This window comes from Sinocyclocheilus grahami, unplaced genomic scaffold, assembly GCF_001515645.1.
Source record: "Sinocyclocheilus grahami isolate Dianchi unplaced genomic scaffold, SAMN03320097.WGS_v1.1 scaffold24.1, whole genome shotgun sequence".
Lineage (NCBI taxonomy): Eukaryota > Metazoa > Chordata > Actinopteri > Cypriniformes > Cyprinidae > Sinocyclocheilus > Sinocyclocheilus grahami.
In genome coordinates this window covers 2,161,715-2,189,546 of record NW_015505203.1, presented here as the reverse complement: position 1 = coordinate 2,189,546, position 27,832 = coordinate 2,161,715, and the positions used below count along the sequence as shown (strand labels likewise).

The window sequence follows — 27,832 nt, the reverse complement described above, 5'->3', positions numbered from 1 at the left end:
TTGAAACTAAAAGTCAATGCTGTGCCGAATATATTGGATACGATAGTAATGTCGCAACACACAAGTGTGAGTAACTGTTTTTATTATGTGGTCACTATTGCTTTGTCTGTTATTACAGATTGTTTGATATGTACTGAGTATTTATGCGTCCATCTGGGAAGGATGTAGGCTGTCAAACTTACACAACTGTTAGTCAATCAAACCAGTGGGCATCTGCTTCCCAGTCTACAATCTGCCACGCCTATTCAAATGGAGCGTTCTGGTAAAGGGGGTTAAAACAGGACAGAAAATAGCCTATTCTGAATTATGTTTTTTTTTTTTGTAAAAATCTTAATAACATTATAAGCGGGACGTCAGAGAAAAATACAAAATAATGAAAAGGGCATTTCACAACCCCTTTAAAAATATGACCAACCTGTTAGCTAGATACAGTAATTAGTATCTAATCCACATCAGTAGGAAGCAAAGACGGTCATCTCAAGTGTAATTGTTGTCTATAGCAAGCTCTTTGAGCTGTGTAAAAATGCTCAATTAAATTATTTTGGATCTTAATATATTGTATGTTTTCAAAACTAAAGTCAGTGAAGATGCAGACCAGATCTGAGACAGGTCCTCAGATCCCCAGCCAAGCACTGACTCACCATTATGGTGGAGGAAAACTTGTGTGTGTGTGTGTGTGTGTGTGTGTGTGTAATCAAGTGATGCCTACAGTACAGCCTCAGTCGTTACAAACCTTACTCGTAATGTGAACTGACGTTAAGAGGATGTTATTTGAATGTTTTGAAACGTTCTGTTCTATTCATTTATCTTGCAAGATTCATCTGCATAGAGATCATGCTCTGTGATTGATTAATTCAGCAGAAAATATTTCACTGCCTGAGGAAGTCAAGCGCTGCCAGTAAAGAGAAGAACTGCTGACGAGACGCACACACACACACACACACAGAGCACACTCACCCGCTGAAATATAATAAAATTCACTTATGAACACAGTCAGGAGAGTATACGACACAGGTGTACAGCTGCGACCTGCACACACAAAACAGGTGTTGGGTCAGGTGTGTGTGTCTCTCACTGGAAAGGTTAAGTGGAATGTTAGTCTGCAACAGTTCTCTCTTTCTCTGTGCACTAACATACACAACAGCTGTATGTGGTTTGTAATCTATTTTTCCCCACTGGACTCAGTGTGTTTATGTGTTTGTGGTGTAGGGATTTATTAAGACTTGATTAAGCTTGTTGTGTTTTATAGTTTCGCTTTCGACGCCAATTTGTGACTGTGGATCTGGCAACCCTGCCAACAACATATACACACACAGTGGGACTGTTACAGAGATATATGACCACAAGCAATACTGTAGTCCTTATTTTCTAGGCTGACATTGTATTATCAGCTTTCTATTCTGTTATGTTATATTCTACATTACAAGATTTCTGAATGTTCATTTATTTATGGACAATAACAAAACAAAAAAAAGAAACCGGATTCAATGCAACAGTTCTCTCTTTCTCTGTGCACTAACATACACAACAGCTGTATGTGGTTTGTAATCTATTTTTCCCCACTGGACTCAGTGTGTTTATGTGTTTGTGGTGTAGGGATTTATTAAGACTTGATTAAGCTTGTTGTGTTTTATAGTTTCGCTTTCGACGCCAATTTGTGACTGTGGATCTGGCAACCCTGCCAACAACATATACACACACAGTGGGACTGTTACAGAGATATATGACCACAAGCAATACTGTAGTCCTTATTTTCTAGGCTGACATTGTATTATCAGCTTTCTATTCTGTTATGTTATATTCTACATTACAAGATTTCTGAATGTTCATTTATTTATGGACAATAACAAAACAAAAAAAAGAAACCGGATTCAACAGAGTACAGGAGGTAATTTTTTGGCTTAATTCAAAATCTCTTTCAAGGACACTTTTCACTTGGTGGGCATATTTGCAGGGACACAATGATTTTACCAATTGGCAATTTTCCCATCGCAAGGAGCTTGATTGACAGGCAATCTGACCAATCATAACGCTGAATCCGCCATTTTGTCCGACAAACAAACCAGACAGGAGAGCATAGATTAACTTTGGTGGACTTAAACCTGAAAAATGGTGTCTATTGATGTCTTTCTGCGGCTGAAATAAAATACGTTCTTATGTTCATTCATGTTTATTTCGTGCTTTAAGTAAATATGAAAAGACGATCGGTTCACTTGCCGCTTGAACTGAGGCAATACAGTGATCTGTCACGCCACATTAAAAGGCCACAAAATGGTGTTTATTTGAATTTCTTAAAAAGTGACCAAATTTGAAAGCTGAGACCTTGTTTCATACCAGAAGTAACCTGCTCTGTCTTGTCTGTCGGTGTGTTGTCAGTTTCCTCTTTGATCCATGATGTATTTTTTTCTGTGTGAGAACATGGTGTGTAGTGTGAGAGTAGCATGGCTTGTCGGTCATAGCAACAGTAACTAAGGAAGGCGGGTTTTTATGAAGGGTCAGTTGGCTTTTATTTAGAAGGCGGGACTTATTCTGCCAATTCTGCTTGTTGCACTTTTTCCCATTCATAGTAATATGAGTGCACCATCTTGACACATCTCTCAAATCTTTAAGTCATTGTAAATTCATATTATAGATCTTATTCTGAATGATTCATTTATGTACATGTATAATTATTTTTTTCACAATTTTTTACTTTTTTTTTTTAAAGTCCCCATGCTAATTATTTTTCTTTTTTGTTAGTCTGTTTTACTCGGATGTATGTAACAATACAGAAGAAAAGATCTGTCACAACTTCCTTTGCATCAGGACTTTAAACGGATAGTTCACCCAAAAATGAAAATTCTGTCAGAAAGGTAGTAAGGACATCATTAAAATAGTCCATGTGACATCAGTGGTTCAACCGTAATTTTCTGAAGCTACGAGAATACTATTTGTGTGCAAAGAAAACAAAAATAACTTAAATCAACAATTTCTTCTCTTCCATGTCATGTCCTTGCTACCTTTCTGGGTCTTGAACGTGTCAGTTGCATTGCTTGTCTATGCAGGGACAGAAAGCTCTCGGATTTCATCAAAAATATCTTAATTTGTGTTCAGAAGATGAATAAAGGTCTTGCTGGTTTGGAACAACATGAGGGTGAGTAATTAATGACAGAATTCAGATTTTAGGGTGAACTATCCCTTTAAGCAGTTAACCTTAGTCCGGGAAGTGCTTCTCTGATTAATGGCCACTCCAAAGCATTCTTAATTCTTTTTCAACAAAATTAGATTTAAACAAAAATATAAGCTGCAAACAATTATACTTGTGTGTGTTTTCCCTACAAAGAGATTTATATAGAGTGATCAGTCACATCGCACTTACGGCTCAGGTAATTGTCTCAAAAACTGGTTTTGGAACTAAAAAAAAAAGCTGGTCCATGAAATAAAGAGGCAACAGCTTTTAGATAAATGGTAATGCTAATGAAAAACTCTCTTCAGGTATATTAGAACTCTTCGGTTAATTGTATTGATTCAAATCAAATTGAAAGACTTGACATTTCCATGGTGCATTTTTTTTTACGTCTTCATTTGTACTTCATGCGCGTATGTTGTGCGGCAGACATATTCCACTCGTATGTGTGATGAGGTGGTCAGGAGCTTGTTTGTGGAGGAGTGTGTGAAGGGACAATAGGCTCTTTAGCGGAACGCCACTCATCCCTAGAAATGGCTGGGGATTGTTCCTGTGGAGATGGCACAAGCGGCAGAGCACTCAGGGTTGAGGAGGATGTCGTGACTGAGCCCAGCGTTAGTGTGTGTTTCATAAGGGAGCAGCAGTGACAGGACTTCAGTCACAAAGCCATTTTTCAGTCCAGCGCTCATGACACGAGCAGCCGGTGTTCACTCCATAGGTGTTGTCACCTCTGTGGGACTTCTCAGTCCTTATTCTTCCTCTCCCTTAGCCTCCATCCACACTGAGTATGTGTGATGCACACTGTTTCTCTAGTCATAATCTCTTCTCTTTCTTTTGAGCCTTTCTGATGGTTTATTCATGATTATTAATCTGGGACATTGCTTATGTTCCAATTACCAAACATGCCTTGTTGAATTTGTATTGTATTTACAAGTTACTTCCAACTTATTTCAATTTTATATATATATATATATTTTTCATAGTATTAGTATTGATTGTTGACCTGGGATTATTCCTTATTTTCATGAATGTATTTTATTTTATTTATATTTTACCTATTTTTTTAAATAAACGATTTTGCTTATATTTAATTACAGTGGGGCAAAAAAGTATTTAGTCAGCCACCAATTGTGCAAGTTCTCCCACTTAAAAAGATGAGAGAGGCCTGTAATTTTCATCATAGGTATACCTCAACTATGAGAGACAAAATGAGAAAAAAAATCCAGAAAATCACATTGTAGGATTTTTAAAGAATTAATTGGTAAATTCCTCGGTAAAATAAGTATTTGGTCACCTACAAACAAGCAAGATTTCTGGCTCTCACAGACCTGTAACTTCTTCTTTAAGAGGCTCCTCTGTCCTCCACTCGTTACCTGTATCAATTAATACAGAAAATGTTTGACCTCTGTCATTGCCAACAAAGGGTATATTATAACAAAGTATTGAGATGAAATTTTGTTATTGACCAAATACTTATTTTCCACCTTAATTTGCAAATAAATTCTTTAAAAATCCTACAATGTGATTTTCTGGATTTTTTTTCTCATTTTGTCTCTCATAGTTGAGGTATACCTATGATGAAAATTACAGGCCTCTCTCATCTTTTTAAGTGGGAGAACTTGCACAATTGGTGGCTGACTAAATACTTTTTTTCCCCACTGTATATACAGGGACAATTCTCTTTCTGTCAGTGTGTTGGCTGTCAAGGAGATGAACATATCATTTTGTTCATTATTTTTATCATCATAATTACCAAAATATTGATTGTCAATCTGGGATTATTCCTTATTTGCATGAATATCTTTATCTTATTTTATTTTGTTTACATAATATTTTCTTTTATTTTGTTTACGTAATATTTTATAATTACTGGTACCTTATTACATTTTTTTAATCGATTTTTTATCAGTATTACCATACTATTGAATGTTAATCTAGGATATTTCTTTTCTTCATTAATGTTTTTGTTATTTCATTTTATTATTTTATTTTATTTTATTGACATAATATTGTATATTATAATTACTGCCACCTTTTATTTTTTATATTATTTGTTTAATTTTTAACAGCCTTATCAAAGTTTTGTGATTATTTATCATGTTAACAATTAATCTTATGTAAATAATTAGTCTTGTTGAATTTTTTTCATTTAATTTTTTACATATTACATTATGTTAGTGTAACTGCCAATTTACAATGTTTGTTTTTAATTCTATTAATTCTTATTTGTTCTCTGACTGTGTGTGTGTTTGTGTTTGTGTGTGACGCTGATTTTTTTGACAATACTGTATGTAAAATAATCACACCAATACATTACTTTGACATTTAAATTGCTGATCCTGTATGAAAATGTTTTGATTCATACTCTTATCATAAGACTCTCTTCCTCAATTTTACCTTCATTTCCAGCTTAGATTGTAATGAAAGAAAAGAAGGCGGCAAAGAACCTCAGTCTCTCTCTCTCTCTCTCACTCTGTCTCTCACTCAAGGGATTATGTGAATCAGTCTCAGATTTGTGGCATATGCTGGAAGCGGTCGTCAGTAATTCTGCAATGAGATTAGAGCGATCTCCCGCAGCAGCGGCGTGTTTGTGCATGTTCATATGTTCATCAAATTTCCCAAAGTGTCATTTCAACTTCCTCTTCTAATGTTCATCATAATAGCTCAGGAAGATAATCTACGTTTGGATCCAGTCATGTTTAATCAGTCTAAATACGGATGAGAATTTCCGCTCTACATCCACCGAGGGAATTGTGTTGATTCTGATGCAGACACTAAATCTGACGCCTGGGTTCATTAGGTTTAATGTTGGCACTGGGCTCTCTCTCCATACGCAGATTAGCTGCCTCAGCCCCATATGTTGTGTGACTCTGCCAATCCCCCTGCGTTCGCTTCGCTCTCTCGCAGGAAGTGACAAAGCATTTAATTTCCTCTCCAGCAACAGGTCGCCTTCAACCCAGCATGTTGATGTGGGAATTTGTGTTGATTTACAGTGTGGATGTGTGTGTGGCCTGGTGGCCCTTTAGAAAGCCCGTCTCCCAGGCCAGTGTAGTTTCTATGACAACCCAACATGCCATCATAATATCATGGGCCGCCATGTAACGTCAGCTGTGTAAATGCGTGTTTCACATTTGAAATTGTGCCAGTGTGAACGTTGTGTTTGTGGTATAGTAATGTGTGTGTGTGTGTGTATGATCAGCATCAGTGTATCAGAGACAGCAACAGACATTTACAAATAACTGCAGTGCTGCTTTAGCTCCAGCAACTACCGCCCCCTAGTGTCCTCACGATGAACTGCAACCCACAAATGCACTCATTCATCCTATTCTCATAAACAGAGCCATAAGGAATGATATCTTCCTTCAGTCAGCCTTGCGCTGTAGTACGGAGAGGTTTTATCTCATTACCAGGCTGTAAAACATTGAGACTGGGTGGTTTACAGCGACAGTAATATGTGAAGAGGAGTCTGGGTGGAGGTTTGCACATAGACATGACAGAGAAACACTTCTCTCTCAGTGTTTGCTGTCAATTATAGTTTTGCTCATTACAGTGTCTGCTTCTCCAGCACTCAGATCAGAGCCCACCCTTCATGCTACACTGTGTATTTTGGTCTGTATTTCCATTTTTTTCCACCTCTCACCAGATGCATCTTGCTCATCTCTTCCACATTCTACCTGTTTCTGTAACAGACACTTCTAGGTATGGTCCACAGTCAAGATGTTTACTAGATATTTCTGAATGTTCCATATGTAGGTTTGTTTTGGAACAGACTTGTGTGCTTCAGAAGACAAACAGGAAATATTTATTCCTCACTGGCTGCTCTTTTGTAGCTCAAAACATTTCTTGGAATTGAAAAAAAGGATCAACTTTGTCTTAGCTGTTTCTCTAATGTAGGGCAGGGGTTTTCAAACTGGGATCTGCAGAAAACCGTTAAGAGACAATAATAATAATAATATAATCATGAGATTAATCACTAATTATTTTATTCCTGACAGTGCAAATTAAATAATTTGTGACTAATTTCATAATTTCTAATCCAAAATATATATAGCATAGAATGTAATTATTTTCCAGATGATATCAGATACATGTTTATACTGTTTTTATTTTTAATTTTATGTATAAATGGGGTTTTCTACACATAAATATAGATGCATAAATATACTATAGGATTGAGTTCTCTCAAAGAGATCCTCATATTTCAACTTTCAAATGTTTGAAAACTCCTGCCTTAGGAGAAATAAGATACAAAAAATATACACTGTAAACAAAAAATCTAGTTATAAATAAAAAGAAAGATTATTGGAGTGCATTTTACAAGAAAATACTTTTTTATTTTTCACTTAAAAATTTGTGTTACTTGCTGTGTGTTTCTTTATAATTGTTTGTGAAATTTGTTAACAATTTATTTAGCAATTAGCTGAGTGTTAATTGTATTTACAAGTTTTTTTCAGTGTAGATTTATAAAAATGAATGTATAGCATAACGTATCTTTGCAAATTTGAGCACAATTTGAGACATCTCTTCTAAAACTTTCAAAGAAATGTGTGATTATTAATATTATTATCTGAAAAAAAAATCAGACAATCAAAAGACATCTTGCAACAGTCTCCTCTCACTCTCCATTCTCCAATTAATCTCATTGCTTTTTAGGAGAAGCCGTTTTATTTGTGGATTTTTGGTTCCCACAGGATGGTTCATTATCACAGTTGAACATTCATGTTTGCAAAGGCCTCATTGTCTTTTTTCTGTCCTGATCCAATAGGAACATCTGTCTTGGCCTATAGCTGCTTGGGATTTTTTGTGGTTCTGTGAATAGTGATGCTTACCAAACAAGTTTATCTAGTTCTAAATATAGACCTTCACACGCCTCTTTGTGTTTTCATTCTCAGACGGTAGGTCCGGGTGTAATAGGAAGGGGCGGTCTTATTACTTCACCTGTAAGAGGAAGTTCTTTTTAAAAAGAAGGTGTGTCTTTCAGGTGCAGCCAGAAGGAAGTCAGCGTGTTCCTGTGTGTCTGTAAGTGTGTGTGTACATGTCGATGGCTGAAGGGACCCAACATGCCCAGGCTGTGTCTAGGCAGTGTGTGTTGCTTTGCCCCGCTCTTATTCGGCTGTGATGGAGGTGGGAAGGGAGATGCCAGCCGCTTAAGAGAAGAAGACTTTTTGGATACCACCTCCAGCAGTTCAGTAAGAACAACAGAAGGACAGACAGTCAGCAATAGTGTCTTCTCACAGGTTTGGATAGGCTATTCCATTTAATTCCACTTGACTTTGTGTAGTTTTCACTAGAATGAGCACTGCAGATTGTGTTTGTGTGATGGTATATTAGTGATAATCTCTTTTTTTTTTTGCTTGTGAGGCAGAATGTCTCATCCCGGTCGCATCCGTTTGGTGATCTCTTCCTGTCAGCAGATGATTCATGATTGGCTTTGTGCATATGTGTATTGGCTTAGATTTACTGTATATGAGAGATGATGCAGTGTGTGTGTGTGTGTGTGTGTGTGTGTGGAACAACAGAAGGACAGACAGTCAGCAATAGTGTCTTCTCACAGGTTTGGATAGGCTATTCCATTTAATTCCACTTGACTTTGTGTAGTTTTCACTAGAATGAGCACTGCAGATTGTGTTTGTGTGATGGTATATTAGTGATAATCTCTTTTTTTTTTTGCTTGTGAGGCAGAATGTCTCATCCCGGTCGCATCCGTTTGGTGATCTCTTCCTGTCAGCAGATGATTCATGATTGGCTTTGTGCATATGTGTATTGGCTTAGATTTTCTGTGTATGAGAGATGATGCAGTGTGTGTGTGTGTGTGTGTGTGTGTGTGTGTGTGTGTGTGTGTGTGTGCACGTCATAAGGTTTATCTGGGTTAGCAGGACATGCTCGTTTGTGCTGATCTGATTACCGAGGCATTAATGCAAAGCCTGTAATAAATAACAGAACTGGATGGTCTGGACAGTTAAAGACACACAGACACTGTTATTATCAAATGTATGTAAATGTATAGCAATGATTGCATGGGAAAATCACCACTTTACATTTATAGTTATGCATTTAAGAGACGCTTTTTGTCCAAAGCGACTTTGTCACAGAGCCATCAGTATGCCAGGTTTGTATTCAAATAAGATATTTTTAATATCTCAATGTTTCTCCTATACAGACATGAGATTAAATGGAGGGCTTCTGCTTCTCAGATTTATTATCCTCAGACAAAAGCCCTTTTCAATTGGAGCTCGTCAGGTAAATTCAAACATGTCTGTGCTTTTCACACAACCTCAGGAAAAATAACAGCCCAGACAGGAATGTCTGTGATTGCAGTATGTAATTTGTTTGCAGTGCGTCCCATTTATTTTGACCTCTGTTGAATACAGAACCTTTTTTACCAACTTTCTTAGTGAAATAAGAGCTTGCTGTTCATGTCCCGTTCAAATGTAAAAAGAAAATGAATCCATAAGGAATATCCAGTCACAGACGGGGTCATACCTGACTGCACAGCACAGAGTATGATCCTAACATTAATTAATTCCTTCCTTAATTACATACATAATGTACATGAAATCACTGAGACCTAGGTTAATAATGGTAACTGAAACATTTGTTTGACAGACTAATCCCAATTTAAGTGTGCTAAAGACCTTGATAATCTTGTATCCGTATCCTCTATGGAAGAGATCTCAGTAATGTCAAACTGTGCTCTGATTTGCCAAGATGCCAAAACATTTGTCAAACATTTCCAACACTAGATTATGTGAGCTATGCAAACCACAATCATTTTAGCTCGGCCCTCCTACTGTATGTCACTAATTAAGATATTTTTTGTTTCTTTTTTTGGCATGTTATTGCCACTGATTTTAGAAGAAGCTTCTAAATTGAATCTTAAATGAAATCTTAGAGCGCCTGATGTCTTAAGCTATGCATGAGCAAGCTGATTAAAATTAGTCAAACTAAAACTGATACAAAATGTAATTAAGGCTACGTAGAAACAGCTTGTAACAAAATTATTGCAACTTAAAATCAAATTAAAATGAAAACTGAAAAAATGAAAGTTAATTCAAAATGTTTATAAAAACTGAGTATATAAATAATAGTAAAATTACACTAGACCTATGAATTAGCATTTCTCTGTAAAAAGGAACATATCTGCCTCCTGACTACTCGATTTCCGTTTTTTTGTCACAAGATAATGAGGAGACATCTTTGAAAGCCTGTTGATGGAGGGATCAGCATGCACATTGATGTTCTGTGGCCATGTGTTATGTAGGATTAGCATTTATCAGCTCTCTCATCTCCGCTGATCCAGTCGCTGGCCAAAAACCCATCATACCATCGACCGCTGAGTGTGTGTCTACATGCACATATCACTCAAACACCACTTCCTCTGGAGGTCTGCAACACACCCTGTGGTTGCAGCTCAAAATGCATTCATTTTTAGCATAAACACTAATACCTAAAACCGTAGACTAACATGGATGCAGCATCTCGCAGCTCTCTGGGGTGCATGGGGAGTATATCTATCACTTGACCATTTTGCCATTCAAAGAACTCTCTGTCTTTAATGTTCATCAGTGTCTGGCGGCTAGCGGCTAGCAACTTGAAAGTGTTTTTTCTCTTTTTCTCAGCCTGTGATGTTGCCCTGGTTTTAAGTACGGCTTTTTAGTTCAACTAAAGTTTGAATTAAAGTAACAGTTCACTCAAAAATGAAAACTTTACTCACCCTCAGGCCATCCAAGATGTAGATGAGTTTTTTCTTCATCAGAAAAGATTTGTTTCTTACAAACACACAGTTTTTACTTCACTAGATGCTAAGTGATGGACTGGAGTTGTGTGGATTTGTTGTGATGTCTTTATCAGCTGTTTGGATTCTCATTCTGACGGCACCCATCCATTACGGAACAAGTGATGTTATGCTATCCCTTCTGATAAAGAAACACACCCATCCTACATCTTGGATGGCCTGAGGATGAGTACATTTTCAACAAATTTTCATTTATGTGTGAACTATTCCTATTTTAACCATATTCAAAATTCGGATGAGACCAAATATAAAGGTTTTGAATTGCCCATTGTAAAGCCCATATCAATGAATATGAGGGATATCCATATCCATGGTTACAATACAGCCCTTCCTAACATATTCATTATAACGATTTAGTGTGTCACATGATGTGTTTATTAATCATTCAATAAAACTAAGATGCTAAATGGTATGTGATTTGCACAGTATGTGTGCAGCAGTTCTCATTAGCACATTGCATGTGTAGGATTTGACACCGTTACTGAATGAGTCTTGGCTTCTTCAGGGTGACACCACAGAGGTAGTAAATTCTCAGGCTGTGTGATTTAGTCTGTAATTAGTTGTACACACACACTCATAGGCTGTACTGTAGGGGCTGTAATCAGTTCATTAGGTTAATTACTAGCTGTGAAAGGGACTCGTAGTCTCTGTGGGCGCTTTGGGTAATTGGTCTGGCTCTAACTCAACTTTAACCAGACTGTACCATCTAACCCAGACTGTCTCATACATACTGTTGACACTGCACATTAATCCCATCTGATCTTTAGAAGTGTAATTTTGTACAATAAGTGATGCAATCTGATCCATTTGTTCAGACTGTGTAGTCAATATCCGGTATATCTGCATCAGTTGCTATAGTAGATTTTCTTACATGACAACTGAGAGCTGCTGTTAGGGAGAAAGGAAAAACAGAAATTGTGCCTCTACTCACACGGCACATGAGAGAACATAATTGACAGGAATTACTGTATTTATACTTTCATGCATAAGATTCTATATGAGAAAAGTGTGAGTGAATATGAGTGTATTTGAACACAGCTCTAGACAATATTGAGCAGTTTGTATGATATTACAAAAAGGTCACAAAAGCTTTGTGTGGAGAGGAAAAACTAATTTTATGCCATTCATAAAACAAATATTACTTGAAATATGATCTGACCTTTCAGAGACATATTATAAAAATAGATTTCAATCAGATTTCTAACTAGATATGGCTATGAATTAGATGTTTTACTGTTTGTAAAAATCTGATTTTGTTTGATTCTTCGCTACAGACAGATGAGTCAGATATGACCAAAACATCAGATTTTTCCTGCCTGTCTGAACAAAGCTTCAGAGAGCTCAGTTCTGTTTGTGTGTAATTTATGAAATGTCTAGAAGGAGGTAAATGGATGTTTTATATCAGCATCAACAAGGGATTTCTTAAGGGAAAACCCAGTCTGTTGTTTTGATGATTAATATCTGTGTTTAACCAGGCTTTGCTGAACAAAGATATTGTCTTCATTAATTTTTATAGAAAAATGTAGCAATAGTGTTGACCTGTGCTTCTGGATAGTGTAGCTTATGGCCCTGCATGCTGTTAGTGCCGCACAGTGTTTGGCCACGCCTTTGGAACACTGCTTGTTTGAATGACAGCTGTGTTTGCCGACAGCTCATTGGTGATTCCATGACTACTGATAGATATGGGTGATTGGCTGAAATTGGGCTATTGCTCTGATTGTGTTCAGCCACTGTAAGATATACAAGCAGTGTTATTTTTTTCCATTAAGGTCAATAGGAACATGTTAAGTTTGTACTGTAACATATGTTAAGCATTTGGCAGCGGGTCATATGTCTCACTTGATTTCTTCTAAATGGACACTTAATTAAGATTTATTGCATTTGATTTGTTTATCTATAATGATATTTTCTGAATGGACAAGCAATATATCTTGGAGTCGTATAATTTGTTAATGACGCTTTTATTGCTTGAGGATTCAATATTTTGAAGATCATGCTATGCTTTCTTTTTAATTTTCCCCATTGTACCCTTGCATATTTAGTGGAATCATCTTTCTGTCTCTCTCTCTTTCACTATTATAAATTGCATAGCCTAGTTTCTGAGTTGGGTTGGACATGAGTTATTGAGTCATATTATGAGGATAATGACACATGATTGTCCTGATAGCTGCACTGCTTTGACTTAAAAAGCCACTCAGATCCACTTTAACAGCAATTCAAGTGTCAGAAGATGACTTATTTATCCCAATAGTTTTTAAAAAACAAAATTAAGTCGTTCAGTAGTATTTCAAGGCTTTGAATTTACAAAGATTGCAGGGACATTCATAAGCAAAAGCCATATTTTACAAAAAGGTAGGTTAATTTCAGAGCAGAGAGAACTTGGGGAATGTAATTAGGCTGTACGTCTAAGATTGAATTGTTTGTATTCACACCACAACAGCGCCACAAAGCCTTGCGTTTGCATGGGAACAACAGACTAGTGGATCTAATCAGGAGGCCAAGGTTTGGCTGGTTAGCTGTGCCTGTTATTTCCTTCTGGTAGATGGTGTAATGACATCATTATGGGGCCAAAAACATCTCTCTTTCAAAGGTAGCCATGTACAAGTGACTGGCTCAAAAAAACAAAACAAAAAAGTTAAAAAAATTCAATGAAAATGGCAGCATCCAGGTTGTGTACTTCCAGAGCTGCATACACTATCCGAGCAATTCCCATTGACATAAATGGGAATGCTGACGGGTAGCTCTCTCTAGGTTTTATAACTACTTGGATCTAATCAGCTTTGCTGAAAGGAATCATGGGATTTGTAGTTCCAGCTCTATGTAGGGCATTGCAGAGGCACTGTGCCCTTCAGATGAGAGAGAGGACAAAAGAGGAGGATAAAACAGAGAAAGGAGGAGAGGATGACAGAAAACAGGGAAAGGAATGAACAGGGTGAGCAGGAATGACGCAAGAAAGAAGAGAGAAAGGAGGAAGAGAACAGCAGGGTGAATACAGGAGCTGAGGATTTGAGAGGAACTAAAAAGAGAGAGAGGGGAGGATTAGAAGAGGAAGAGGAGATTAAACAAAAATAGCAATCATTGTGTGAGAATATCTGTCCTTAGAGTCACCAGCTGACATCACTCTGTCTGTCTGTCTGTCTGTCTGTCTGTGTGTGTGTGTGTGTGTGTGTGTGTGTTTGTGTGTTTGTGTGTGTGTGTGTGTGTGTGTGTGTGTGTGTGTGAGAGAGAGAGAGAGAGAGTGTGTGTTTGCTTGCATACTGTGACAGATCAAAGATGTCCTCATCTTTTATGAATGTGGAACCAGCTCTGTTCTGAAAGGATGAAGTGAGTGATGTCTGGGTCTGGTGCTTGTCTCGGTGTAGAGGGAAGCTTCACTGGCAGATATCCAGAAGTTTAGACTCTCACACCTAAACTTGCACACACTTATTTGTTTCATTTTATTACACACACACCTTTTTTTCTTTCTTTTTTCTTTTAATTGAACTTTGTTGTTTTCTGAGCTAATTATATTTTCTAGAATACAAATATATTACCTTGTTTCCATAATGTAATTGATTTGAGATGTTTTCAAGAAAAATAGCAAAACCTGACCCACACCCACATTCACGTTAACCTGCTAAATGAGGATATACGTACAATAGACTTCTGTTATTTCTATATAACTATTTTATATAAATACTATTACATATGACTACTAAAACAATCCCTAAATCTACTCCAAGAAACCATTATTTAATTCTTTTGTAAATGGTTTTTCCAATTGAAAATGTCCTCAAAATGAAAATGTCCTCAAAGGGAGCATTTGACAGATTTAACTACCTTCTGTTGTCCCCACACACATACATTTATGAGCTCTGCTGGGAGTCATGGTGGAGAAAATGAGACACCTGTTGAAAGGCATGTGGAGAATATAATCACCTGCAAAAGTGACTCAGAGGTTACACTTACATTGCTGCTGAAAGTGGCTCAAATCTGATTCTATCCCCCATCCCGCCCCCTCACATGTGACCTAACCTTCAATTAACTTTCCATTTTTATGTTTGTATGTCATGTATTGAAATACCGGTACATTTGTAATTACACATTTATAATGGTGATGATGCAATTTAGTACATTTAAAATATATTTATTAAATGTGATTTTGAATAACACACTGCAGTTCAAATTAAAATCAGATACTTTACAGTACGTTGGCTTTAGTATGTTAGTCAACACATCAAAAATACTGTAAGTATTTTTTCTTAAAGCGCAACAAAAGATTATTAAAATGGTTTAAATTGTACTTGAAAGTAAAACTTTTAATTTGACATTATTGCAAACAACACCTTTTAAAAGTATGTTTGTTAAGAAAAGCTGTGTTAAGTAAACATCTGTGGCTTCTCTGTCATTAATATTATATATGTATTTTTTTAAATGCACTTTTAAGATTCGAAGTACACTATAAATGCATTTTCAGTACAATTAAGCACACTTATTTTTCTCAAGGAGTGTGTAAAAATGAGAATCAGGCTCTTTGACTTTTATTTTGAATATAGCCAGAGACATACAGAACATATACACACTCTTTATTTCTCACCAGACCATGCAACTCTGTTAATGAATTCACTCCCTTCATATGTACGTCATTACTCTTGGCAGGTTGCCTGGCTAGGTTACTCATGTTGATTTCCTTAATGTTTAGCAACAACACTCTCACTCTCCTTGTATTCAGTGTGACAGACCCACGAGAGGTAGATACGCTGTTGTTTCTGTCCCATCAGCCTGTCTCACTGCTGACCAAGCTACTGGCGTTGTTCTGTCACGATCCGCTTATGAAATCCACATCTCACGTCATGAGAGGGCACAGAATATGCCCTTGCATGTTTAGACAAGGACAGACTCTGTTGTAATTTGGTTTTACTGTGCCACGAAGAACAGCTGTATTTGATTACTTGTTGAAAGACTTTTATAGCTTCTCTGCCATTCAGAGCAGATTGAAGCATCGAGGTTTATGATGAAAGTTAGAGATGAATTGATGACATGACCATGTTTTAAAGGTCCACGGTGAACTTTATGGAAATGTGGCAGTTCCTCTCTCAGTGTTATAAGCACTTGAGTCAGGGATGTTGCTAGGCGACAGATCAGGTTTTACTGTAAGCTTACCGTAATGCCTTTACGGTTAACCATTGTTTGTTTTTTGTGAACAATAAAGCGAGAGCAATGCAAAGCAACTCAATGGTAAATCCGATAGAGACTCATAGGTAGTTTTAATATACCAGTCGTTCAAATACGTTTCATTCATGAAGATCTACATATTTCCCATTAAATACATATTCTGACTAATTTGATTATACTTCCAGCTACCAAAAGAGCACATTTTATCATGTTTAGAACCAGCAAAAACAGCATAAATAATGTGGAAAAAAGCATAGAAAATGTGGAAAAATTCCCCCAGTTCCATCTGGTCCTGGTGATAAGCCACTGTGATTGAACTACAGAATTGTTCATGCAAGTTGAAGCCTCAGGGGTTTGTGTGTGTTCATTTCTTATTATGCTTCAGTATAAAAAGCAAAAGACTGAATTTCATGCATGTGCAAAAGAAGCAATTTACGAACACCAGTAAATCCAACGGGCTGTGAAGCAGCTTCTAAAAATAGCCAGTTCTAGCATGGCATGAAAATGTTTCATTATGAAAAATGTGGCAGTAGGGAAACGTGTTTGCACACACTGACACATGAACACTATTATAAAAACAAATCAAGTTGTTGTATTTGCATTAGCTGTCTTTTATGCTAATTTTTCATCTCTTTTCTCTTTCTTTGCATTTGTTTTGTAGAAGAGTGTGAAGGAGGGTCTTCTACTCAAACAGACTAGCTCTTTTCAGAGATGGAAAAGGAGGTATTTCAAACTGCGAGGCAGGACTCTCTACTATGCCAAAGATTCAAAGGTAAAAGCAGGGGTCTCTGTGTTCCTCTGGAGTAGACTGAATCTCAGGTGGTGCTGTATAGGTGCTTGTTTCAGTGTTTTTTTGGTGACAGAAACATGCTTCTGTATTGCAGTCTCTCATATTTGATGAGGTCGACCTCTCAGATGCCAGCGTGGCCGAGACGAGCACTAAGAACATCAACAACAGTTTCACAGTAAGTAAAACCTCTTCTCAATGGGTTTCTCAAAACCTAGTGAGCGATTTTTGAAATATGCTATCTACAGCAGGTAGGGATCTCACTGGATTTTGAGACAGCCCCATTCATTAGTTTCTTTTCATTCATTCATTCATTCATTATTTACAATCCTTTAATAGCTCACACCTGCTGTATGTCTTTGGCTCTCTCTCCTAGGTTATCACTCCATTCCGTAAGCTGATGTTGTGTGCAGAGAGCAGGAAGGAGATGGAAGACTGGATCAGTGCTTTGAAGTCTGTGCAGAAATGGGAGACTTATGAGGTTAGTGTCGAAAAACCTTCACCTTTGACCCCTCCAAAATCATTTGAAAGGTTCAGTTAATGTGCATTGATGCCCTTGACGGCTGCACATTATACAGTTTGATGTTCCTTCCCATGGATTTCTTAGTTAAGTGATCAATAAACGAAAGCAGCAGAAGTAATTGCTATAATTGTAATTGTGTTTTGGTGAAATATTGATGAAAGGAGTTAGCGTGTCAATCCATTTGATTTTTTTAAATCTTTAATGCCTTTCTTAAGAGACAATTTAATAACATTAAAAACTTAAATGATCCCAATCCAGTCTTTGTCTGTAACAGTAGCTTGTGAGGTTCTCAACATTTTTGACTCCAATGTCCCCCCCACACATAGAACTACAATAATGTTATATTCATTAAATGATAAAAAAATTAAAAAAATAAAAGCCCACTGTGTTTTAAGATTTGTATTAATTTACATGACTTTTCCAGGTCTACATCACATGTTTACAATGAATGAAAATGAAAATGTAAATTATTTTAATTCATCTTGAGGCGGGACTAAAACTAAAACAATAAAATCATTTTCATTACTTGAAAAATTTAACATTAACTGAAATGTATATAAACATACTGTATTTTCTAATTTTCATTTAGTTTAACGTGGATGTACTAAATTAAAACTTAAAAATTATTCAAAGCTATAAAGACATATTTAACAAAAAAAATTATTACATTTTTAAATAAAATTAAAATGAAAACAGAAAATATACACATTTCAACTAATTCAAAGTATTAATAGGAACTATAATAGTATCCTGCTTCTACTAAAATAACACTATCTTGAAGCCCCATTGGAAGTTCACTGAAATGCCAAATTGAGCTCCAGCCCCCTGGTTGAGAATCACTCCTCTAGATTTTATTGGTTATGTATTTATAGTGCCATAACGCTGATATGATTGTACTGATCACAGGCCAGTCAGTTTAACATGGAGCACTTCTCTGGGATGCATAACTGGTACGCCTGCTCTCATGCCCGGCCCACTTTCTGCAATGTGTGTCGAGAGGCTCTGCCGGGGGTCACCTCTCATGGTCTTTCCTGTGAAGGTAAACATAAACACAAAGCTTTTTTATTGTTGTCTATGCTTTTCATGTTTCCCATTATTTTTGTCTTTTTTTTTTTTTTTTCTGTCATTTTTTATGATCAGTTTGTTTGGATTTCCCTTTTCTGTGCCATTTACCCTTTCATACGTTGTTTATTCTGCTTGTAGAACCAACAATGACATTGTTTGCTTATAGCGTAATCAATGAGTCATGAAGAGGAACATTGCCCTCAGCCTGTTATCACTTTCTAGTGACTGTTATAGTTATAGTTATCTGTTTAATGTCATCTTTTCTCTGCGTGTGTTAGTGTGTAAGTTCAAAGCCCACAAGCGCTGTGCCGTACGATCCACAAATAACTGTAAGTGGACCACTCTGGCATCTATAGGAAATGACATCATAGAAGATGAGGATGGAGTAAGTGAATCTTTGAATTATACATGCATGTGGTCTCAGTGGTATTCTGTGCTGTACCTGAATCAGTGTGTTTGTGTGAACAGGTGTCAATGCCACACCAGTGGTTGGAGGGGAACCTGCCGGTCAGCGCAAAGTGTGTGGTGTGCGATCGAAACTGCGGTAGCGTACGTCGACTACAAGACTGGCGGTGTCTCTGGTGCAAAGCTATCGTACGTCCCCAATTTTTAAAATCGATCACAGTGCTGTGTATATCACCCACACCCACAATATAGCATCACACCCAATTCACTCTGTAACCATAACAACTAGAGACCACATAAACACCTAGAGTTTACTGGAAAGACTGTGACACCATATTTTTACAGGCGTGTACCTTGTGTAACCAGTGTGTCTCCACTGATGGGTATGAGTAGGCAGTGATGTATCTCTCTATGCACTGCCTGTGTGTAGGTGCATAACTGCTGTAAGGAGCAGTTGGGAAAGGTTTGTCCTCTGGGTCAGTGTAAGGTCTCCATCATTCCGCCCACTGCACTTAACAGCATCGACTCTGACGGTAAGGGTTGCCCTGGCAACTGCATCAGCTCAGTTGTCTCCATAACGCCTGTATACATTGTTATATGCTTTTGTGTGTGGACTTGCAAGTGACATTATTTACTTGAAGTATAATCGTCACTATGACCATTAAATATACCATTATATATCTGAAGAAATATAAACTTTCTGAAATAATATTTTCTAGTTATTTAATTACTTAATATGTAATATTTAACTAGCATTCAAAATTCTGAGGTAAATAAGGTCAAAAGTGACAATAAAGACTGTTACAAAAACTATTTTTCAAATTGATGCTGTTGTTTTGAACTCTATATATACAAAAATGCATCGATTTCTACTGAGCATCTATTGAAGTGAATGTTTTCTACAAATATTTATCAGCACCGTTTTCAAATGAAGAAATGTTTCTTGTGCCACCATATCAGCATATTAGAATGATTTCTGAAGGACCATGTGACGTCTTCATTTTAGAATATATTAAAATAGAAAATTATTTTAAATGGTAATATTTTGCAATTTTACAAATAAATACAACGTTTTCAACATTTTAAAAGTCTACATTAATCAAGTTAATTATTATTATTTATTAATTATTAATTATTCAATCCACAAACATAAACAAATAGTAGCATAATGTTTTCTGATGACTTCAGTCTGGTTACGTTTTGGATATTTTTTCTGAAATCAATGACCAGAAAACAAAGAAAGAAACAAACAAAAAACTTACAAAAGTACTATGACAGTCATGGTATCATTGTACTGCCATGATACATATAAAAATGCACTTTCAATTTTTAAGTTAGTATTGCCATTATCTTCTTCTACATTTACAACAGAGACATTGTTAAAGAGACAGTGTTTAAAGTTGGTTACATTTCCAAACGTGACATCCCTCCCAAGTTCTTCTCCTCTCCTCTCCTTCTCTCATTGCCACTCTCTCTCCTCCCTCTCCAATCCCTCCATTGTTCCTCTTCATCATCCCTTGCCTCCTGCAGGCTTCTGGAAAGCCACTATTCCATCCTGCTCGAGTCCTCTGCTGGTGCTGGTGAACAGTAAGAGTGGTGACAACCAGGGCGTGAAGTTCTTGCGCAGGTTTAAGCAGCTACTAAACCCGGCACAGGTCTTTGACCTCATGAATGGCGGCCCACAGCTGGGGTGAGGTTAACGCCCGCTTATCACACACTGCAATAGCAATTAAAAGGCTTTGTAAAGCAATAAAAGAGTCAGGAATCAGTCACAGTAGCTTATACGAGCTTTTACAACAAACAAACATTTTTATTTGATAACTGTAACATTCTGTGCTTTCAAACTTTGAATAGTATCCTGACTTATTTTAACATACAAATTTGTTGGCAAAGTGAATTTGCACTCTGAACCATATTTGTTGTTTTATATTTTTGTTTGTGTATACAGGCTTCGTCTCTTCCAGAAGTTTGAGACCTTTCGTATCCTGGTGTGTGGTGGAGATGGGAGCGTGGGCTGGGTTCTTTCTGAGCTGGACAAACTCAGCCTGCACAAACAGGTCAGAATAACCAGAAAAAGAGTTCTTACATTTTTATAAAAGATTATGAAAACAATCATTGTTTTAGAATAGCGTCCACTGGTGTTAAAATAGACCACTACCATTCAAAATTGTCTTTTTTTCTGAAAGAAATGCATTAAATTCATCAAAAGTGACTAAGAATACATTTATATTACAAAATAATTCTGTTTCAAATAAATATGTAATGCTGACAAAAATGATCATGATTTCCATAAAAATAAGTAGCTGTTTTCATCATTGCTAATAATAAGAAATGTTTCTTTTGTAACAAATCAGCATATTAGAATGATTTCTGAAGTGTTGTGTGACTGAAATAATGCCTGCTATAAAATTAAGCTTTGCCGTCACTGGAATAAATTACCTTTTAAATTATATTAAAATAAAAACTGCTATTTTATATGTGAATAATATTTCACAATATTACTGTTTTTACTGAATTTTTGAACAGATAAATGCTTGGTGAGCATAGAAGACTTTTTTCAAAAACTTACAGACCCAAAAACATTTGAACGGTAGTGTACTGTACATACAATAGGGTCACATCTTCATTGTGTTGTGTGTGTAACAGTGCCAGCTGGGCGTGCTGCCGCTGGGCACAGGAAATGACCTGGCGCGTGTGCTGGGCTGGGGAGGACTGTGTGATGATGATGCTCAGCTGCTGCAGATACTGGAGAAACTGGAGAGAGCTACAACCAAGATGCTGGACAGGTAAGAGACAGAGTAAAAGAGAGAGATTGAACGAATCACTGAATGAACGAATGAATGAGTGGATGATTGACTCTCATCAAACATGTCTCTCTGTTCCTGAATGTGTGTATGTCACAGATGGAGTGTGATGACCTATGAAGTGCCCACCAAACAGACTCCAGCTATCGTAAAGGAGGAGGATCCATCAGACTCTCCCTTACAAGTAATCTTGTAACAATATTTGCACAGTATTGCTATTTTTACTGTAATTTGATCAGATAAATGCAGCCTTGGTAGACCTTCTTTCAAAAACATTACCAACCCCAAACCTTTGAATTCAAGTGTAAATTGTCTAAATTATGTTTTTGAAATCCAGATTACACAATATGCTGATTCTGTTGCTACTCACTTGACCAAAATCCTGGACTCTGACAAACACAGTGATGTTATATCATCTGCTAAGTGAGTATAAAGATGGTTTGTGTGTATGGATGTGTTGTGAGGGCTATGTTTATTTTATTTAAAACATATTTTAAAAATCCTTTTGTCTTCCTGTCTCTTTCTGTCACAGGTTTCTGTGTGGAACAGTTAATGATTTTGTGGCTGAGGTCGGCAAAGCTTATGAACGGGCCACAGAGAATAAAGAGGAGGCTGATGTTATGGCAAAAAAGGTAAACCTTGAGGCTTTTTAGCAATTAAAGGATGAGCCCAAACGTGTAACGTGTAAATTGTTAAATAAACAGACAAATGATGAGTTTAAAGAACAGTCAAACTAAATTAACATTCATAAAATGAGTGAATTAACAGTCAAAAGATTACTTAAATTAACAGATAAATAGACAGATAAATACACTTAAATGAAGAGTCAAATGAATAGTCCTGTTCTTTATAAACAAAAAAAACTGTTTCGATTTGTGCTGGTGTGTCTCTCGCAGTGTGCCATGTTGAATGAGAAGCTGGACTCTTTGGTTAAGGCTCTCAGTGAAGACGCCAATGCCCAGCTGGTACCATCCGAGTCCATCTCACCAGACGAGAGCGACACTGATCAGTCCAGACCCTTCAGATCAAGAGAGCAGCTGATGCTGAGGGCCAACAGCCTGAAGAAAGCACTCCGACAAATCATAGATCAGGCAGAAAAAGGTAATTCTTCACCGTATGTGAGTGGAAAGTAACTGGATTTTGGGCCAGTATTAGATTACATAGAAGAAACTTCAAGACAAACAAATCATTTATATATTGTAAAGTACTGTAAGGCAAAGCTATTGTGCTTCATTAAAATAATTGTTAAAAAACAACACGTTCAAAACATGCCCAGAGAGAAAAACATGAAAAGGCTTTAATAAAAAACATTTTAGCTTTTCGTTTCTGCTGTGTTTGTCTTGATTGTATTTTAAATAAGGTAAAACTGAAATCTATTGTTTGCAGATATACAGTACAGGAATGACACAGCATGTTACAGTGGCTACTTGACCACTTCAGTCAATATTTAATTAGACTGTTTTCTCTCAGTGGTGGATGAGCAGAACAGACACACCCAGGTGCAGAGAATGTCGTCCTCCTCATCAATCAAAAGAGGCAGCAGTGAGGACCTCAAGGAGGCGGAGCCACGTGAGTAATAAGCTCAGTTTATGAATGTTAATACTGTAGATGGTACCTGGTAATTAGATCCTTAGAGTTTCTCAATTAATCTTTTCACTGAAAAGTTTTTCCTCATCTGTGGCTCTGAAATTTTATTCACACCATTGGCATTTGAATATATGGCAGCTGTTCTTAACAAAAGAGCGAACCGAATTGCAGTTGGCCTCAACCTGTGGTTTATTAAACCACACACCACAGTCCCTAAATGAAACCCCACAGTTAAAGAATCATTACTCATTTTGTGACTATGAAGGTCTGCTGTACAAATTAATACTAAAGAGCATTTCCAATACACTTGGCGTAAATGTAAACATATACTGTAAATTAGGGGTGTAAAAAAAATTAAAATATGTGTGCAGAATGTCCTGGTTGGGCACCATTGCTTCAGTTAAATTGAAGCAGAAACTACATCATGCAACCCAGACACTGTCTAGAAAAGGTCGTCCCTCAGAACTGTCTGTGTGAGTAGGGAGATGGGAAAAAGGAAAAGGCCAAGGATCACTTGAAGGAGCAACAGAGTTAATTAACATCAACTATATCAACATGCATAACACTGCATTAGCTCACATAAAGGGCAGCACTAAAGAATCCATTTTCCATAAGAACTTGTGTTTTATTTGTAATTCAAATTCTATTTTCACTGACATTATCAAAATAATTTTCTAATCTCATTTTTAGATAATACTGTATTTCCTAATATAAATCACTGCCACATGAAACTGATTTAAAGGGGTCATATGATGCTTTTTTAAAGATCATTATTTTGTGTATTTGGTGTAACAGAATATGTTGACATGCTTTAATGTTCAAAAAACACATTATTTTTCAAATACTGTACATTATTGTAGGTCCTCTATTCCCCGCCTCTCTCAAACGCATAGTTTTCAACAAAGCCCCTCCTTCCGACAAGCGCAGTCTGCTCTGATTGGCCAGCTGACCCAGTGCATTGTGATTGGCCGAACACTGCAAGCACTCGTCAGAAATGTAACGCCCCTTACCATAATCGCGGGCTTCATCTTTCAAAATAAATGTAAAGACAGTAAATAATGTCATTAGTTTTACCATCAGTTCAAGCCTGAAAGGGGAACAGACACAGTAATGATGCAGTACACAAGCCACGGTTAAGACAGCTGACTCTACTGTGATGTGACGCTGCCTCTATCTCTCTCTCTCTCTCTCTCTTTCACACACACGAGCGCGCGAGCACACACACACACGAGCGCGCGCGCACACACACACACGATGCGCAAAACTCCGCATTTGAACAGTCAATAGCAAATACTTAAACTAATAACAAAACAGTAGCTGATTCAGAAGCGCCAGATTGTCATAGCAAAGTCAGAATTACCTCCTCTCCTAGGTTCACGAAACGGTCGTCCATAAAATGCATTGCTGTTCTGTTGTAAGTGATCTTAAAGATTCCTAAATGCATCTACTTCCGGAAGGCCAAATAAAGTGCTTTTGCTTTCGCCTAGAAACACACAGCGTCTCCCTGACATGGCTGCTTCAACACTAACTGCGGTTACTGAAACCACGCCTTCTTTCTTTGCGTGAATATTTGGCCGGCATTATGCTAATATTTCCACATAGTGAGGTAGATATGTGGGGGCGTGTTAGAACGAGCTGTTTTAGGGGGGCGTGGCAGAGTCTTAACTTTGATAAAGAATATCTCTTTGGGTTTGTGACTTTAGTCTTTGCAACTTCAGGGATCTTATCTATGCACAATCAGCTTGTAACACTCCAAAGAGAAAGGAAAACTTGAAATCGCATCATATGACCCCTTTAAGTGTTTCTGAGTCCTTTGGACAGAAGAAAATCAGCTTTCACTGTTGTTAGTTTACTAAAAGTCTCTCTTGTCCATTAAATTTCAGTACATTTGAATTAGCCTTTTCAAAGAAAATAACTAGCTTCACTTGACAAGGGTTTGTTCTGTAAAATAGAAATTGAAAAATAAATTAACATTTAATAATAAACTTTACTCATAATATACAGTATGAGGAGTAAGTGTTGAAATTAATTCGTCTGTTGTTTTGTGTGTTTTTGCACAGTGAGATCTGTTAGTATTTAATGTTCTGTTATGTCGGAGTTTTGGGGGGTTAACACTGCTCTGAGGAGTAGAGCTTGTGATTCGGTTGAGGATGGGATAAAGAACATTAAGTCTATATTTGTGCAGTATGTTGCTTTATTTAAAAAGCAATAACTGCATATGCCATTGCAGTGATAGATGCTTTACTTTCTTAGACTCATTCTTATATTTAGTTAAAAGAAAGCTATAGGCTACAAGAGATTTTTTCAGGTTCGCAAAGTGTACATTTTATGGAGTTCAGTGTTTCATTTAGTTTAAATAAATGTCGTTTCTCTTTTTTAGTACACTTTACATCTGTTCATAGTACTTATACATTTTAAAACTCAAATGATTTAAGGAAATCAGTTTACCCAAATTAAGTAACATTGTGTTTTGAGTCAAGTTTGAATTAAAACAATCATTTTCAGTCTTACACTACTAAATTTAAGTACACTAGTTGTAATTATAGTAAATACTGAATCATTTTCAAGGTGTACATCGTACACAAAATAATTGAAACTACCACTAAATACCTATTAGCATGATCCTCTAAAACTTCAAATATCTAAAAGAAGATTATCTTTGTTCATTCAACCACTTACCTAAAAAAAAATTACATTCAAAAGCTCTTTTTGAAGAGTGCTTTGTTGTCTGTTATTATTATTATTTATCATTATTGTACTATTTCTCTATTGTACTTTCTTTCTCTTCTAAAGGCTGCATCTCTCTCTATCTTTTAATTTCATTGACAGGTCAAAACACATTGAGTCCAACCACTACAGCCCCTATTTTACTGGAGAAGTCAGAGAGCTTCAGCACTGTGCTTTTCTCTGAAGACTCTGTGTAAGGCCATGCAAACACACACACACACACACACACACACACACACTTCTCTATTGTACTTTCTTTCTCTTCTAAAGGCTGCATCTCTCTCTATCTTTTAATTTCATTGACAGGTCAAAACACATTGAGTCCAACCACTACAGCCCCTATTTTACTGGAGAAGTCAGAGAGCTTCAGCACTGTGCTTTTCTCTGAAGACTCTGTGTAAGGCCATGCAAACACACACACACACACACACACACACACACACACACACACGTGTGCATTAAAGACCTCTTATCTTTCTCCAGAGAAGTGCCGTAATGACATCTGAGGTTCCAGTAGCTCTAAAACCATGTTGACAGTGTAATATCCCACAGTGTGTTTGCTATTCCACTCACTGACACACTAGTCCAGCACAGTCTCAGTGGACATAAATCTGTTTTCATATCGAGTCCTTCATTCGACTCGTTTCACTGACTCTCAGAGATTATCTTTGGTTGCTGCATACTCTATGACTGTGCTTTGAAACCTATAGTGAACTGCATGTCTAGACAGTGTTTGTGGGCCTCATAGGTGCATTTGAAAGTTCAAAAACCTATATGATGCCCAGAAATGCAGCACATTACGGTTTTAACCACAGCCTACTGTATATGTTTCCAGGACTCATGTTTACAATGTTAGCATTATTTACTTAATTATAGAGATCAGTTTTAGATTAGCTGAAAATAAGTAAAGACTGCTATGCATGGCATTGCAACACTATGGAAATCTACAAATTTCATCATCTGTAGAATTACATTATTAGCAGTAGATTAGGACATACTCAAATTATAAATTGTGATACTGATAGTGTGTGCATTATACAAATCATGAAGCCCATGCAGCTAAAACAGCTAAACTAAACAGCTAAACTCAACCGTGGAGATAAATACAAGGTCAAAGGCTATAGCTCACCATATTGCCACCTCTGTATAATATGAGTGGCTCTTTATGAAAAGATATGGACAGTAAATATAAAAAAATACAGTATTTATAAAATTTCCTATGCTCATCAAGGCTGCATTTGTTTGATCAAAATGCGGTAAAAACAGTAATATTGTGAAGTATCATTACAATTTATTATAAATGTTTTCTATTGTAATTTATTTTAAAATATCATTTATTTCTGCCATGGCAAAGCTGTATTTTCAGCAGCAGTCTTCAGTGTCACATGATCCTTCAGAAATTATTCTGATAATCTTATTATCATTGTTGAAAACAGTACTGCTGCTTAATATTTTTGTGGAAACCATGATCTATTTTTGAGGATTCTTTGATGAATAGAAAGAAGAAAGAAATCTTGTAACTATGTAAAATGTCAATTTTGATCAAGTGTCCTTGCTTTATTTTAATTTCTTAATAGAAAATTCTTACTGAGCCCAAACTTTTTTTGTACAGTCTTTTGGAAGACCAAACAAAGTAGTTTCGCTTTCACAACGAAAAACACAGTGGCCTAGCGTGAAGGGAAGCCCTGGCTTAGCGTGCACTGAGACCGGGATAGAGTGAGCTGAGGCGGCGGAGTCGAGAACGGCACGCCCGGCGGATGCACCGAATGAGCGGCAACCACATGTGACGGACCCCGGGCTGGACTCCGCTTTGTCCACA

The 27,832-nt window shown here is 36.9% G+C and overlaps 1 protein-coding gene across 1 annotated transcript in view; it reads left to right on the top strand.

Annotated features, from left to right (window-relative positions):
- The window catches only part of LOC107562901 (diacylglycerol kinase delta-like), a 78,650-nt gene that overhangs the window by 41,227 nt on the left and 9,591 nt on the right, over positions 1 to 27,832 (top strand). The window contains exons 3-18 of the mRNA XM_016247658.1: positions 16,777 to 16,887; positions 17,000 to 17,080; positions 17,279 to 17,383; positions 18,332 to 18,464; positions 18,769 to 18,875; positions 18,959 to 19,084; positions 19,326 to 19,428; positions 20,426 to 20,585; positions 20,844 to 20,952; positions 21,542 to 21,681; positions 21,799 to 21,883; positions 22,037 to 22,122; positions 22,232 to 22,331; positions 22,596 to 22,800; positions 23,170 to 23,268; positions 26,116 to 26,206. Coding sequence (XP_016103144.1) covers positions 16,777 to 16,887; positions 17,000 to 17,080; positions 17,279 to 17,383; positions 18,332 to 18,464; positions 18,769 to 18,875; positions 18,959 to 19,084; positions 19,326 to 19,428; positions 20,426 to 20,585; positions 20,844 to 20,952; positions 21,542 to 21,681; positions 21,799 to 21,883; positions 22,037 to 22,122; positions 22,232 to 22,331; positions 22,596 to 22,800; positions 23,170 to 23,268; positions 26,116 to 26,206 — 1,841 coding nt within the window. The remainder of the gene's footprint in view (positions 1 to 16,776; positions 16,888 to 16,999; positions 17,081 to 17,278; positions 17,384 to 18,331; positions 18,465 to 18,768; positions 18,876 to 18,958; positions 19,085 to 19,325; positions 19,429 to 20,425; positions 20,586 to 20,843; positions 20,953 to 21,541; positions 21,682 to 21,798; positions 21,884 to 22,036; positions 22,123 to 22,231; positions 22,332 to 22,595; positions 22,801 to 23,169; positions 23,269 to 26,115; positions 26,207 to 27,832) is intronic.